The sequence below is a fragment of the Ammospiza nelsoni genome, chromosome 10, assembly GCF_027579445.1.
Source record: "Ammospiza nelsoni isolate bAmmNel1 chromosome 10, bAmmNel1.pri, whole genome shotgun sequence".
NCBI lineage: Eukaryota > Metazoa > Chordata > Aves > Passeriformes > Passerellidae > Ammospiza > Ammospiza nelsoni.
In genome coordinates, this window is record NC_080642.1 from 19,160,423 (window position 1) to 19,174,776 (window position 14,354).

Below are 14,354 nucleotides of genomic sequence, written 5' to 3' on the forward strand. Positions count from 1 at the left end.
CAGAAGGTGGCAATGCAGTCACCTGAGAGCACAATCTGCACATGCCACCACCTTACCTTCATAGAAACACAGAAACCAGAGTATTTCAGTATTATGAACAGTGTTATCTTCCCCACTGCTCCATTATCTACAAACTCCCAGGAGCCAAGTGAGGTCCTCAAAGTTTGACAAATTATTGCACATTTTCCCTGCTTGCATTTCTGCATTTTCATTTAGTAATCAAGAAGTTGTTCCTTTCCTGCTGAGCTCAAAGCTAACACACTTTAGTGTACTTGTAACAGGGTGTAGAGCAGTCCAAAATTAGCTTGCAGAAATTAGATCACACCACTAAAAAACCAGAAAGCAATTATGAACCACACACCTTATATGCTAAAAAGAGAAGATATTAAAACAAAGTCAGGTTATCAGCCTAAGCATCAGCTGTTCTCTCAGATATCAGCTGAACATCATGCAAGCCTACTGTGTAAGTTAGGCCTCAGCATACTTGTTTTCCATGGTCAGGTGAATGGCAGGACGTTTACCATTACCTTTACTGGGATTTTCCACACAAAAACAAGTATCAAAAAAGGAAACTAAGTCTAAAAAGAGAAACTTCCATGGTTTCCATGTGGACTTTAGGCTGAGGGGAGAAATAAAACACCTTATTTAGGGCAGTGCACTGGAGTGCACAGGGTGGGCACCGACTGGCAAAGGAGGCTCCGTGGCCAAGTGTTTGTGTTAAGAGCAAACCAGCCATGGCTTGATCTCCCCTGCATAAACAGCACCAGCATGAATGCACACGTTTCTCTACAGACAGCGGAGGAAAATTAAAGCTTTCTTGTTAGAAATTTCCAATATCAACTTACTGGTGTTTATTTGAACTCTAAAATTATCAAGTAGAAAAACCAACCAGTATTCCTCACCAGGGAAGAAATAAAGCAGCAGCTGTTGTTCCACATCCTGTGTATTTGCTTGTTGTTTCTTGATGAAAACTGATGCAAGTCGAGTTTGGGTGGGTCTTAGCACCAGGAATTATCTCAATACTCAGCTTTGACAAAAGCAAGCAGAAAGTTTTCTCTCAGATATAATACAACCAGGTTTTATTTAAGTTCTCTCTTTTTTTCCCCCCCCACACTGGCAAAAGTTCAGAGGGAGTTTAAAGTTTTGTAAACATTTTAACTACCCCTCTTCCCCCTTTTATGAATTTACAAAGCAAAGGAGACAGGGAGACCAGATTTGCAACAGTTCCAAGTCTCTCCATGCTATCAGATCCAAAAACTATATACAAGTCTGCAGCAGTCTCTGTATAGTTACTGTACATGTTTGGGGACGGGGGAAGAGAGAGGAGGAGGAGGGGAAGGTGACCCCAAAAAATGAATAAACCAAACAAAATAAAATCCAAAGCCAAACTGCTCTTGAGCAACTCAAACTGTTTTCTTTAGGCAGTGATGACAGAATAACAGACACCTTTATACAACTCCACCAAAACTGCAGCATATCTCCCTTCGCAGGTTACACCCCTCTGGGGACGGGAGATGGGACCAGGGGGGTCAAACTAAGTGCATTTGGCAGTTTTCCTTCTCTGTCCTTTGTGGTGTGTGTGGGGTGGGTGGGTGGGTTCGTGGAGCAGGGAAGGTGGTGTTAATCTTTCGGTGAGAGAGGAAGGTTATGACTCCATAAACACTTAGAGGTTATGGATCCCAGTGAAGGTGCATGAAGTACTTTTAAGGTGTAGAAGATAAGCAGGGCCATCATTGCACAAAGCTTCGTCCTCCAGTGTCTCTCTCCGTGACGAAAGGGCATCTCTGCTCGATACCTAAGCACTGCTTCAAGTGACAGCCAGCTGAGGCTCCTGGCACGTCTCTGAAAGCCAGGGTCCACCCTCTCCAGAGACTACAGATCCACACTGTAAAGATCCCACTGTCTCTTAAACGAGACAAATTTGCAGGAAAAAGAGCTGAAAATAAACTGGTCCTAACCCTCTGAAGGTAGCACTTATGGGGTAAATTCAGCCTGAAAGAAGAGATGCCACCCCCCTTTTTCCAGAGCAGATGTCCCCATTTGTCCAGGAAGGCTGGAGAAGGCCGACGGGTACTCCACCAGCTTCAGCATCACCACCTAATGAAGACAGACTCGAGCTTTCCCTCCAAAAATTATGTGCTGAGAAGGGCTGGCAGGGGGTGTGCAACTTCAAACCAACCCAAGCTAAACTGTGCCCACTACCGCCCCTCTCCATTTGCCAGTTTCTAAGGGTAGCTTATGAATGCAACTCCTGGCCAGGAGAGCACCTCTTGCCCTGATGGAGCAGCCAAGTCAGTATCTGTGTGGCATTTTGGTTTTGACCAACATCTGTTAACCACAAACTCTCTCTCAATCTCTCTCTCTCTCTCTCTCCATATGACTGCACGTGTTGGATGTGGTAAGAGTAACCAGGAGAAGGAAGCAATGCTTTGCAGAATCCCAATTGATTTTTTTTTTCCAGGTATGTCAGCAGAATGAATCACAGCACAGTGAAAGCTTGCTGCCCAATTCAGCCTTGTTGTGAACAAAGCCTGACTCCCACCCTCCCGGGACTCTGAGCAAAGTCCACTCGAGTGGGCTGACAGTAGAACAACGCCTGTGCAGTCCTGGGCAGAAAGGGTTTGCTGGGGCCAGAGGAAGCAGCCTGAGATGATTGATCCTGTGATTCACTGCGAGGCAAAGAACAACACAAGGTGGAGAGTATGGTGTCCAAACGGAGAATCCATGGTTAACAGATGCAGGAAAAGCCAGCTGATTTGCACATGCTCAGTAGTCTTCCAAAGTCTCTATTTCTCCCATATTGAGCCGCTCTGATGAAGCATTCACTGAAAACCCTGTGAACCAAGAAGAACTGGTGTTATAAATCTGGCTGTGGCATAGTGTACTTGATACAAAACATCTGTTGAATGCAGTCCCATGTGTAAGAGAAAGTGAATGTAGGGGTAATTCAGTAAGGCTACAGATGCAGTCACCCAAAATGACTGATTTTTTCCTTAATAAACTAAAGATAATCAACTGTATATTTAGACAAGCATCACTTGGTCTTTAAAACCAGATCAGAAGACTTTTCAAGTTCCATTTAAAAGATGTCACCTGAAGAGCTAGTAGAAGGCACATCTACACATGGTGGCAACATGGCTCTGCAACATCTCAAAAGGGAATGTGTTTAAATCAACTGGCTCTTGAAGTGGCTGTCAACACCATACTTACATGGTCTGAGAGGAAGAAATGGGCATTCTGAGAACTTGGAATCACACATGGAATTATGCTCCCACACTTCAGGAGTTGTGAGCATTTTCACCCTTTAAAGTCTCAATGCATGTACCTATGACATCTGGAAGCAATTACATCTATTTCCATGCTTTTTTATAAACTTCCATCTCAGGAGTACAAAGTGAAAATGCACAAAGTTATCCAGGGCCATGCAGGTGGCTCAAGATGCACCCCAACTTCTACCCAACCCTTTAGCCATACGCATTGAGGACATGATGCACATGAGAAAAGTGTGAGGAAGAGCGAAAACACTTTCAGCAAGGAAACAAATCCAATAAGTCAAATACAGCTTTCCTACTGAAATCCCCCTTTTAAGGGTGCACAAGCCCCATCTGGAGTATGAGAACAGGGAAAGTTCCCCTGTGTAAGGCTACTAAACACGAAGTTGAACTTCAGTGTTTGAGAGTGTTACCCTGGTTTGCTCTGTGCTAGACAACCAACTGCCTTCCACTTTGAGAGGCAAGAAATGCTCTGTTCAGGAGGTTTAGGAAAATTGTTCTGGCTCCCTCACGTGGCAGTGTGGCCTAAAAGCATCTAAAATTATTTTGTAAAAGAGTGAGAGTATGTGTTTTTAAAAAGCTGCACAGGCTACTTCCCTTCCAGATGGAACTTCTAAATTGTATTTAATGATTTCTTCTTCACATTACACCAGTTGTTTTTTTAATATATTCAACTGAGTACCCAGATCAGAGTCAGTGGATGGGCACCTTGAGGTGGCATAAGTCAGGATTCCGCTGAGAAGTTCCATACACACCAGTGCAGAAATCACTGATTTAGCTGAAGTACTGACTTTGGTGAGACCAAAAATAAAAGAAAGACAAAAACCAAAGGCAGGGCTCTGCTAGAGCCTTAAAAAAGCAGTGACTTCAGGTGGACAATACCCATCTGCTCTACAGCAATTGGGCTCAGCAGAAGCAGCACAACAAAGCCTGGCCCAGTGCAGTGCCCTGGTTTCCCCTCTGTCACACAGGGCACAAACCCAGACATTTATTCCACATGAGCACAACAACTGTCACCCCACAGTGTCCATGCACTCACACAAGGGCCTTGTACCTTAAAAACTGCTTCAAAGAAACTTTTCCATCAAGTGCTACAGGGGCTGGTTAAAACTAGCCTCACATAAAAATTAAGACACAGAACATAATAAATTAATAAAGGACTGCTAATGAGGTCATCATCTCCATGGTCTCCAGCTGAAAATCTGTGACCACTTCAACCTTTGCTGTCTCTTCTGACTAGGGTAGAGGTTATCTTCTGGAAAAAGGTGGCAAGGCAAAGGCAGCCTCAGAAAGCTGCGCCTCATAAAGGAAGGAAAACATGCTTTTCTTCAAAGAACAAATCAGCATTAAAGCAATAAAATAGCCATAGGTCAACTCAATGGAGAAAAGGGAATTTAACTGAAATGCCTGAACTACTTAAGAGGTTTCCAGGTAATAACCCAAAGAGTATCAAAGAGGCCATTACACGAGGGAAAGTTCAACAAAAATCTTCCATGAGACTGACATGGAATTTTTCAAATCATTAAATAAATAATAGTATTGAAAAGATTCTAAAGACATTCCAACTTTTCTACTAAAATTCAGTATTTAAGGTCAGTAAGAATCTTCTACATTCCCCAAAGCAAACCACCACTACCAAATTAAACATTAATTTTTAAAAATTGAAACAGACCTAACAAGCTGGGATCTGCTCGAACCATTTTCTGTTTCTTCTTTTTCTTCCCACTCTGCACAGCCTCAAAGTTGGACTGCTGGTTGTTGCTCTGATTGGTCTGAAAGACTGAATGTAGCGAACTGTGGTTCATCCCCCACACTGAATCCTAGAGAACAAATAAAGGACAAGATTACAGAGCATAGTGAAGTCTGGTTTATTTATACAGAAAATATTCAGAGAGCCCAAAGCACTTCCTATATCCACGTGGCAACACTAGCTACTGATGTATCCATCGTATCTTCCCACAGCATTTCCCAGATCACCATGCAAAAACACTCTGATCTACAGCTGGCCTCAACTGTTAGGTGGTAAAAACTGGAAAGCTGCTTTATTGCCTGCACTTGCCAGGACACTGATGAACCCAGGTGCTGCCTGCAGCCTGACACAGCCCCGGGAGAGCAGAGGCTCCTGTACCTGCTGTTGCTGCTGTTGCCTCTGCTGACTGGCTTTCTGTTTGGCACGGCGCTCGAGGAACTGCTTGGCAAACTCCTTGGCCTCAGGAGTATCTCCAAGGTAGGCTCGGATGTAGTCATGGACCTCATAGGGAGACTCCACTTCCTTCAGAAAAGATACAAACGTGGGAACTGCAAGAGGAAGGCAGACCGTGAGTGAGTGCATGTTGATAGCAAACACACAAATGCAATGAACACTTTTCAATTTCGAAGTGTCAATTTCTGTGTCAAATATTTGCTGGTCTAGGAGCTTGCTCTTCCCAGTTTCCCACAATAAAGCCCTATCATGCAAAGCAGGATGGAACTGGATTCTCATCTATCTGCCAGATAATACTTCCATGACCACCAGAAATCCCCAGGAGGGCTCTGGCTGACAGACTTCAGAACTTTTTCAAATCCCACTGATTTGCTACAGTTAGGACAATGAAAACCTAAAAGAGGATGCAGCCAGTTCTTCTAGCCACTATTTAATGATGTCCTTTTGCTGAGTGCATTGGAAACATTGGTTTAATATCATTACAGTCCCTCAGAACTACTCTATCAGGAAACAGAACAGATAGTGCTCCCCTCATTTCTTTCCATCTCTTACCATCTAAGTTGTTGGCTGTGTTGAGTGCATGAAGCATCTGTTCACACCACTGAGTGAATCCATCCTGGGCTTTATTAACCCCCTGGAACAATTTCAACAGCTTCTCTTCTTCTTCTACCTTCTTGTTTTGTCTACTTGTAATACCTACAGATTTACTGAAATAAAGAAAATGCATATAATCAGATTATCAGTTACCAGGCTTATCCACAGTACCATATAGAGTACAGTGCTGTAAGACTATTTTACAAGATGCAAACGCTTTTTAAGAACAATTTTCTAAGCAGGTGACAAAATGAGCTCTGAATGGTCACCTATTAGCTATTTTTGTTTCCAAAACAGATCCTGAATGACACAGAGAAAAAAAAGGAAAACACATGATGTTCCAACTGGGAACTGATCATGCCAGGAGTAGCAGTATTTCTTTGCAAAAGCTCCTTCTCCAGTTCCTACCTGAGGCTGGCATTGCTTTTGTTTTTATTGGTTGAGTTACGAGGTCCCACTTCCTTCACTGCATCATCCCAGAAACCCATGTTTGAGTTTTTGGTATCAGCATTGCTCCAGATGCTACTGACTAGGTCAGATGCCCACTGGTTGCTGGGATTTGTGTTTAGAGAGCCCCACACTGAATTCCCAATGCTGGTGTGCAGGTTAGAGTGCTGTTGAGACAAAACAAAGAGATGCTGATTATTAGCACAGATCCAGCAGAAAAGGCATGAACAGACAGAGGGAACTGGCCCAGCTGCTCTCCTCCATGTAGTGATTAGATAAATAAACGTACCGTGGTATTTCTGACTCTGTTCGGCTGCTGGTGCTGCTGTTGCTGCTGTTTCTGCATCTGCCTTGCCTCTTCCTGCTGTATCTCCAGCAGGGACTTGGTGGTGCCTGTTGGTTTGGTGACATTACCCCAGCCTGACAGTTTTTGCTGCTGTTGCTGCTGCTGTTGCTGGAGGGCCTTCATTAGTTCACGCTGCTGACGCCTTTGCTGTTGCACGCAAGACAAAAGTGCTTGTAAATACTTTCATATGATCACTCCTATTCAAAAGCCTAGCTTGGAAACTGGTTTTAAACAGCATTCACTTTCTTCTGGAGAACCTGGCTGACCTGTTATTGTTCTGAGCCATTACTGTTCCTCCCAAAAAGGGAGACCATTAGGTAACCAGTAAATAAAAATTGTTTATTACCCTTGGACAGACTAAATTTATCAAATCATTCCTGCAGTCAGCTTCTTGGAAGATGACCTCTCCTACCATCAAGTGCTCCCTCCCAACCCACCCTCCCTTTAACTGCCCTGGTCTTGTGAATAACTTCAAACATGTTAGAATATAGATGTGAAATAACTGTAAACTGTTTTGTGAATGTATTACACTCCCAGGGTTAAAAGGGTGCTGTTTTCCCTTCTTTCAGATTCTTGTACTAACAAGTGGTAAAAACTTTCACACAAGTGCTTCCTGAACCTATGCCTGAAGGACAGGATTTTGAGTAATGCTATTTCAAAAAAACATTCCTCATCCTCACCATTCCTTCTAATAACTGAAGTGACAGCTAAGCAGTCCCACAGCTGAGTCCCCTCTAACAAGTTGCACTCCGCTGCTGTCAGTGTTTACCTCTTCTCGGAGCTGCCGTTCTCGTTCTTCTTCTAACTTTTGGATTTCAGCCAATGACAGTGTGGTCTGGGATTGACAAGCTCCTGAATTTGATTGCTGACCCCATGTCGAAGATGAAGGGAGCTGGGCCAAAAGAGAGATCATCAGGAATTGCAAAATATTTGAGAACACTGCTAGAGTATAATCAGGAAAGAAACTGTATAAACCCAGGGGAAAAGGAAGGCCACCTTTAAAGTTTAACAAAAACCTAGAAAGTACAAAATGGTATAATAATAAAGTATGAAAAAGTAGAAAATCTAGATTATACATTCTTTGAATTGCCCTCTGATGTATCAGTCTTTGACACAGTATCAAGAATAATGTAACACATCATTACCTGAAAAAGAGCAATCTATTTAAATTTCAAACACTTCAGGAATTCCAAGCTTTAGAAACTTTGCATTGGCTCTCACTCAAAAACCATGTGGCAAAAAACCCATCTGTGCCCATGTGTGATGTCTTCCCAGTGTGTTTCCACTGACAGAACATTTTCAGTGTTTAATTTGTAACTTCTCTTCCTCTTCCTTCTCTCATCAACTCTTTACTCTCTTCCCTCTCCAGACAGCTCATCCATCCCCCTGCTCTGCCTGAGCTACCACAAACGACCCTGAATGCAGCTGTGCCTTTACTTCCCATGCTGAAAGGCAGTAAAGCGGCAGGACCAGGTTACCTTCATTTGTGCAAGTTGCTGCTGTTGCTGCTGCTGCTGCAGCCGCCGTAAAGCCTCCTGCTGCTGCTGCCTCTGCCTCATGATCTCCTTCTGGCGCTGGAGTTCCAGCTCCTTGCGCTTCCGCTCCTCCTCCTCCAGCCGCTGCCGCGCCGCCTCCTCCTCCATGCGCAGCCGGCTCTCCTCCAGCCGCCGCTGAGCCTCCTCCTCCTCACGCGCCCACTTGGCGGCCTCCTCTTCCTTCCCAGGACACAGAAAGGAACAAGGTCTGAGGAGACTTCACACAATTTAAAATACTCAACTCTGTGGCACTGATATTCTGACAGAACAGAGAGGGACCATGTTATTCTGAAGGCAATACAAGGTCAGAGGAAGTCCTTGTAGTTGTTGTGTGCTCCTACCCATCCTGAGCTCACTCAAAACACACCAGGCAACAGTGTGGAAGGTGCTTTGTGTAAGTAACCTCACTCTTCAGTAACAGCAGTTGTAGTGCTTTGATCTGGAGACTGTGCAGTGGTGGTACGGGTGTCTCTGAGTTTTCTTGAGTAGCTTTTAGGGACACACTTATGAGAAGGGGTGCTTTCCCTGGGGGTATTGCACATCTGTGAGTCTGTGCCTGTTTCCAGCTCCCTGCCTTTGTGTTTAAGCAGAGCCAGAGAGCGGAGGTGTCATGGAATGGGTTGGACTCTATCTTGAAAGTCTGTTCCAACCTTGTGATTCTGGGATTTGTAATCTGTGCTGTGTTGTTCATTTACCTTTCTATTTCTCAGCAATATATTTTATATTTCCTAAAAATATATGTTTCCCGTTGCTCCACTAAAGAACTTGGAAGAGAATGGCATCTCCCTAATTCACACCAGCTCATTTCAACTTGGAAGAGAATGGCATCTCCCTAATTCACACCAGCTCATTTCTTATTACTTTCCTTCTAGTAGTTACACACCTTTCAGTCTGAGCTTCTGCCTGCTTATACTACTTACAGTACCACCACACTTTCAGTGGAATAAAACTTGGCAGAAATAACAGGAAAGAAGAGACAGGTGACAAAGACGGAGATATTTACTGTTGTTACTCAACAGCACAGTTCCAGAGAAGACACTTCTGCTAACAAATTACAGAAATGGTGATGGACATCTTAGAAAGGAAGACCCTGAAAAGGCATTTTTAAATACTAACTGTGAATTCTGAAATGGACTTGGAAGTTAATGTGAAGCCAATTAGTTTGACAAAGGGACTGAGAGAGTATCAATTAGGGGACTGGAAGCTTAAGTTCCCCAATAGGGACTTCTAATACTGACCCCAAGGAGAAAAAAATCCTGTTAATAAGAAAAAAAAGGAAAGAAAAAAAAGTTGAAACTCTGGTAGTGTATATAGACTTGGCATTGCACAGAAAAACTGCCAAAACTGACCAATTCAGATGATACTGAAGATAAAGTAAAGGCCAGAGAGAACTAATTCAAAACAAACTGTTATTCTGATACTGTACTCTGCCCCAGAAAGGAGTATAAACACTGTGCTGCAAAGCCATTCTTAAGGCTAAATTTGAAGGGAGAACACTCATTCCTCCCACCCAAATCTCTTTACTAAGGGTGTATTAGATTCTGATTGTTTTGTCTGAAGTCAGGATACAGGTAAACATGCTTTTTTCACTTAATTTGATACTCTGTGCAAGCTCTGCTTTCTTTGACAAAAACTGTTTTGACCTCTCAAGCACTGCTGCAAATTTCAAAGCCTGTTTGTTGTTGCAGCCTCCATAATTAAACAGAAGAGGTCCCTTTTGTCATTTTTCACCTGTTTACGGATTAACTCCTCTCGCTGACGCCTTTCCTCCTCCTCTCTTCTTCTCTCCTCTAATCTCCTAAGTGCTTCCTCCTGTTGTTGCCTCTCCTCTTCCTCCCGCTGCCGCCTTAGTGCAATTTCCTGCTCCCGTTGTCGCCTGAGGGCCTCCTCCTGGAGTTGGGAACAAAATGTCAGTCTATAAATGCCATTTTATCAACAAACAACATCAGAACACACATCACAGCATTGTCTGGCCAAATAAGGAGCCTCAAGAAAAGCTCCCTAGCTCCAAACTAAGCTCTACCAGAACGGTGCATTAAGCACAACAACCCCACATGTAGTTCTGATGCAATGTGCATCTCCTACATAAATTATTTTAATGAAAACCAGAAGACATTAATTGCCCATCTTTAGTTTTTAAAATAATGGCATTGAGAATGACAACAAAAGGTGAGACTCCTCTTTTCACTATGTAGCACTAACAGTTGAACATCAGATCTATAAATATTTCAAAGTGTGGATATCATTTAATTCCTTCTGGCGGGGGCTGTCAGCTGTAAGTTGGAAGCTTTTCCTACTTACAGGAGTTCCTGAATAGTAACTGTTCAAGAGCACTACAAAACTCAAACACATCTCCAGATACCAGAAAGGAGCTGATGCAGCCCAGTGCACTTAAGGACAGTTACTTTTTAAGTCTCAAGGGTTTTGACAGGGCTATCCCTATACTATTTAAATATTATGGGTAACAAGAGGTCTCTTAGGGCCTTTGATTTTGGATTATCCCTAAATTATTTAAATAACTTCCAATAACTTATATATTCTGTTTTCCAAGTACTAAAATTGTTTACTTAACTTAAAAATTAAATATTAGCACCTTTTCCTATCAACACAAACAAACATTTTTCCATTCTGCTAGTTGGGTTTTTTTGAGGAATAGGGGACAAGCAGCTTCCTGTATATTGTTAAATGGGAACACACCTGGGGACCTATTTCTTCCACCAGTTCTGACTTTCCCAAAAGCTGTAGTTTTTTCAGCCTGTTCTGACCTGTAATGTTCAGCAACTGAGTTAAGGCCACCCTCCTTTTCACCCCTCCTGTTGTCTGACTTACCCTACCAGCTCAACCTGAAGATCTTAATTTTTGGACCAGAACCTTTTTAAGCTTTTTGAATTTTGTGTTTCCCTTTTAAAATGGCCACTACCACAATCACACTCCTGCAAGTTTTTAATAAGCAATACATTATTCATAGGATGAGTGGGGATTAAATGTGCAGCACAGATGTAAATTCTGGTAAATCAAGGAAGTCAATTGTGAAAATTAAGACCCTTTTATCTAACCTGAAACCAAAGCTTCATGTACAGACAGCACAGATAAACTCACTACAGCTCCCTGAACAACTGCCCTGGGTTTTTCTCTGACAATGAATTTCAGATGCCTACAACAAAACTGTCAGTAGACAGAGGATCTTTTATAAGTAATCCCATGGCACTGAACAGGTGCTGGCTGCAAGCCAAGAATTCATTCATATTCCTGAATGTCATATAAGTGGTTTGGTGCTAGATATAAGTACAGTGAGTGGGTTTTTCCACTAGCTGGACATAGAACAATAGCCTGTGATTCATTTTCTCATTAATCAAATCAGCTTCAAGTGCAACACATACCACCTGAACCATTTTTGAAATTTGGGCCTTTAACTGTATTAACTGGACACAGGCAGTCAAGTCACAATAATCAAGTGTCCCCAATACAAGTGCTGGAAAATTTCAGCTTTTATTGAAAAGGGTGCTGAGTAGGCTGAAGGTGTCAGTGTTTTTTGTTTGCCTGGAGACCACAGAGCAGGATCTGAGCTCAGGAGTGCTCACTGCCAGCCACTCTGGAGGCTCTCACTGACACAGCACATAGTACCTGGGAGAGATGAGCAAAGTCACCGAGTCCTCCTGTGGGACAACCCTTCAGTGACATCTCTGCTCTCCTCCCCCCTTGGGAAACAAGGCTAGAATTGCCATTAAAAAAGCTGTACAGATCTCCTTGCTCAGGCAAGGAGAGACACTGTTGAATGACATGAGTAAAAGACCTCTCTCCCCTACAGAACTAAAGATGAACAGTGTTTTACTGACACAAAAAACCCTGTAAGAGATGAAAAGCTGGGAAACACAGCCTTTTTTCTGGCTCTTCACAGCTATAAAGATGTTGTCTTAATATTTATTTCTGTATCTCATTATCTGATGTTTTTGTTTGAGCATGTGACCGAAACCATTCAAAGCTCTCCAGCTTTCTGCCACTGACTGGTATGGAAAACAGTCCTTTGTTTCTTAGTGTTCCCATGTTTGTAGATATCTGCTCCCAGACATTCCCAATGTTCTTTAGCATCTTTCTTAGTAATTGTTTTCACACATCTTGCTGTATAGACAGCTTATTTCACATCTTTTAAAATATCTGTCATATTACAAAAAAATCCTTATGCAGCAATCCCCAGTTCAATAGACTCTGGATTTTTAAATAAAATAGAGAATTTTTTACAGTCGGTGACAACTGCAATTCTGCTTGTCTGTGTTACTAAGGCTCACAAATCTTTTTGTTCTCCTCTTTGAAACAGGTATTTTAAAGGGAGAACTAAAGAAATAATTCAGAGAAAACAATTATTAACTGGTTATTAAACCTCAAATTTTGTTCCTGAAAGCAATCAATTATTACAAAATAGAAGATACCAGACCAGAGACAAAAACAAAATACAGGAGCTACACAAGCTGGGCATTACTGTTTTCAATTCTACAGTGCAAAGTAATTGATGAAAACTGTGAACAGACTGAATTCAACATTTGGTATGACATTTCAACCTACAGAATTGAACTTCTATTAGTTTTTTTTTTTTTTTTTTATTTAGAATTCACCATCAACAGCATATTTACTAACCTTATATACTAGTCTTTTATGCAGTATTACATCAAAAGCCTTCCTGAAGTCCAGGCAGATTAAGTCTACTGCTTCACCCCTCTCAGCTCTCACTGTCATCTCCTCAAAAGAAGTTAATCAAATTTGTTAAGCATCATCTCCTCTGCATAAATCCATGCTAATAAATCAGTTCATCCCTGATTCTATAATGCCTTTTAGTACAGAAGTCAGATTCAAATAATGACCAGTTTCCTTTTTTAATACAGAATACAATGTTATTTTCTCTTTCCAGAGAAGTGCTTAAACTCTTTGTTACCTTTTCAAGACATTACTGCTCAGAATTAAGCATTGTGGCAATTATTGCATTGGTAATGAACTAAGATACTTGCTGTTACTGCTTTCAACCCCGTTCTGCTTCCTTCGTGTAAATAGTTATTTCCCATGGCATCTCAGAACAGGAGAGTCAGACTGTTTACTGTACAAATCCAAAGTGGACAACAAAACTTTGGAATTTATCAGACATTGTTATACACAGAGGCAAAACTGTTAGTGAAAAGAAACAACCCAAGTCTACTTGAAGCCAGCACAAATGACACAAATTGAGTTATCAGCTGAAAAATGTGTTCTTGTTATTGAACCAGATCTAAAGCAATGAATCTCAAAAGTTAAACTTTTGAGTATATTATTGCTTCAGTGTTAGTTTGACCTCAGTGGAGGATGCTTTTCTGTACAGCATAATGACTTCCTGCATACAAAACAGATACACTAAAGCAAGGAGCCATTTATTTGCAGACTTGATTCCAAAAGATATCATGAAATTATCTATGTATTATACTGTACCAATTAAAATATACCTTCTGCGACAAAACCCAAACCCTGAGTGAAGAGAGATCTACAATGATCTTCCAAACAAATCTAGAGATTCTAGAGGCTTCCTCAGAAGTGTCTGATCCTTAAAGCAGGAAAATGCTTTACAGCTGCCTACCTAAGCTTGTAAGAAATATTATAAAGGACAGAATTATTTAGTATTTTTGCCTATAATTCATGTGGTACTTTTCAGGATATTTACTAACTCCCTAGTGAATAAGCTCAGCCTTGTGCTTGCCCTTATCCTTCACATGCAAAGTGAAAACTTCAACTTTTACTGTCTTTCCCTCCTGCAACACTTAAGGAATAGCTACATTTTCTTCCATACAGAATTCAGAAGTAAATGCTAGAAATGCCAAACTAGTAATGTCTCAGTTGTGTATTCCTGGATGATTAAGAATGCACAATTCCTACATTCATTCCCCTACTGCAACACTGATCACATAACTCTTTTTAAGAAATATACTTGATCAAACTGC

At 41.8% G+C, this 14,354-nt stretch overlaps 1 protein-coding gene across 10 annotated transcripts in view; it reads right to left on the reverse strand.

Annotated features, from left to right (window-relative positions):
* Positions 1-1,567: 1,567 nt before the first annotated feature.
* GIGYF2 (GRB10 interacting GYF protein 2) overlaps positions 1,568-14,354 on the reverse strand; it is a 75,035-nt gene continuing 62,248 nt past the window's right edge. For 6 of the 10 annotated variants that reach the window (XM_059479063.1, XM_059479064.1, XM_059479065.1 and 3 more), the window contains 10 exons: positions 13,030-13,131; positions 10,129-10,287; positions 8,341-8,577; positions 7,632-7,754; positions 6,806-7,009; positions 6,478-6,683; positions 6,028-6,182; positions 5,401-5,570; positions 4,945-5,092; positions 1,568-2,834 (listed from right to left, as the gene is read on the reverse strand). In XM_059479063.1, coding sequence (XP_059335046.1) covers positions 2,767-2,834; positions 4,945-5,092; positions 5,401-5,570; positions 6,028-6,182; positions 6,478-6,683; positions 6,806-7,009; positions 7,632-7,754; positions 8,341-8,577; positions 10,129-10,287; positions 13,030-13,131 — 1,572 coding nt within the window. In that variant the 3' untranslated portion in view covers positions 1,568-2,766. The remainder of the gene's footprint in view (positions 2,835-4,944; positions 5,093-5,400; positions 5,571-6,027; positions 6,183-6,477; positions 6,684-6,805; positions 7,010-7,631; positions 7,755-8,340; positions 8,578-10,128; positions 10,288-13,029; positions 13,132-14,354) is intronic. The other 4 variants (XM_059479072.1, XM_059479069.1, XM_059479070.1 and 1 more) reach the window with 2 other exon arrangements.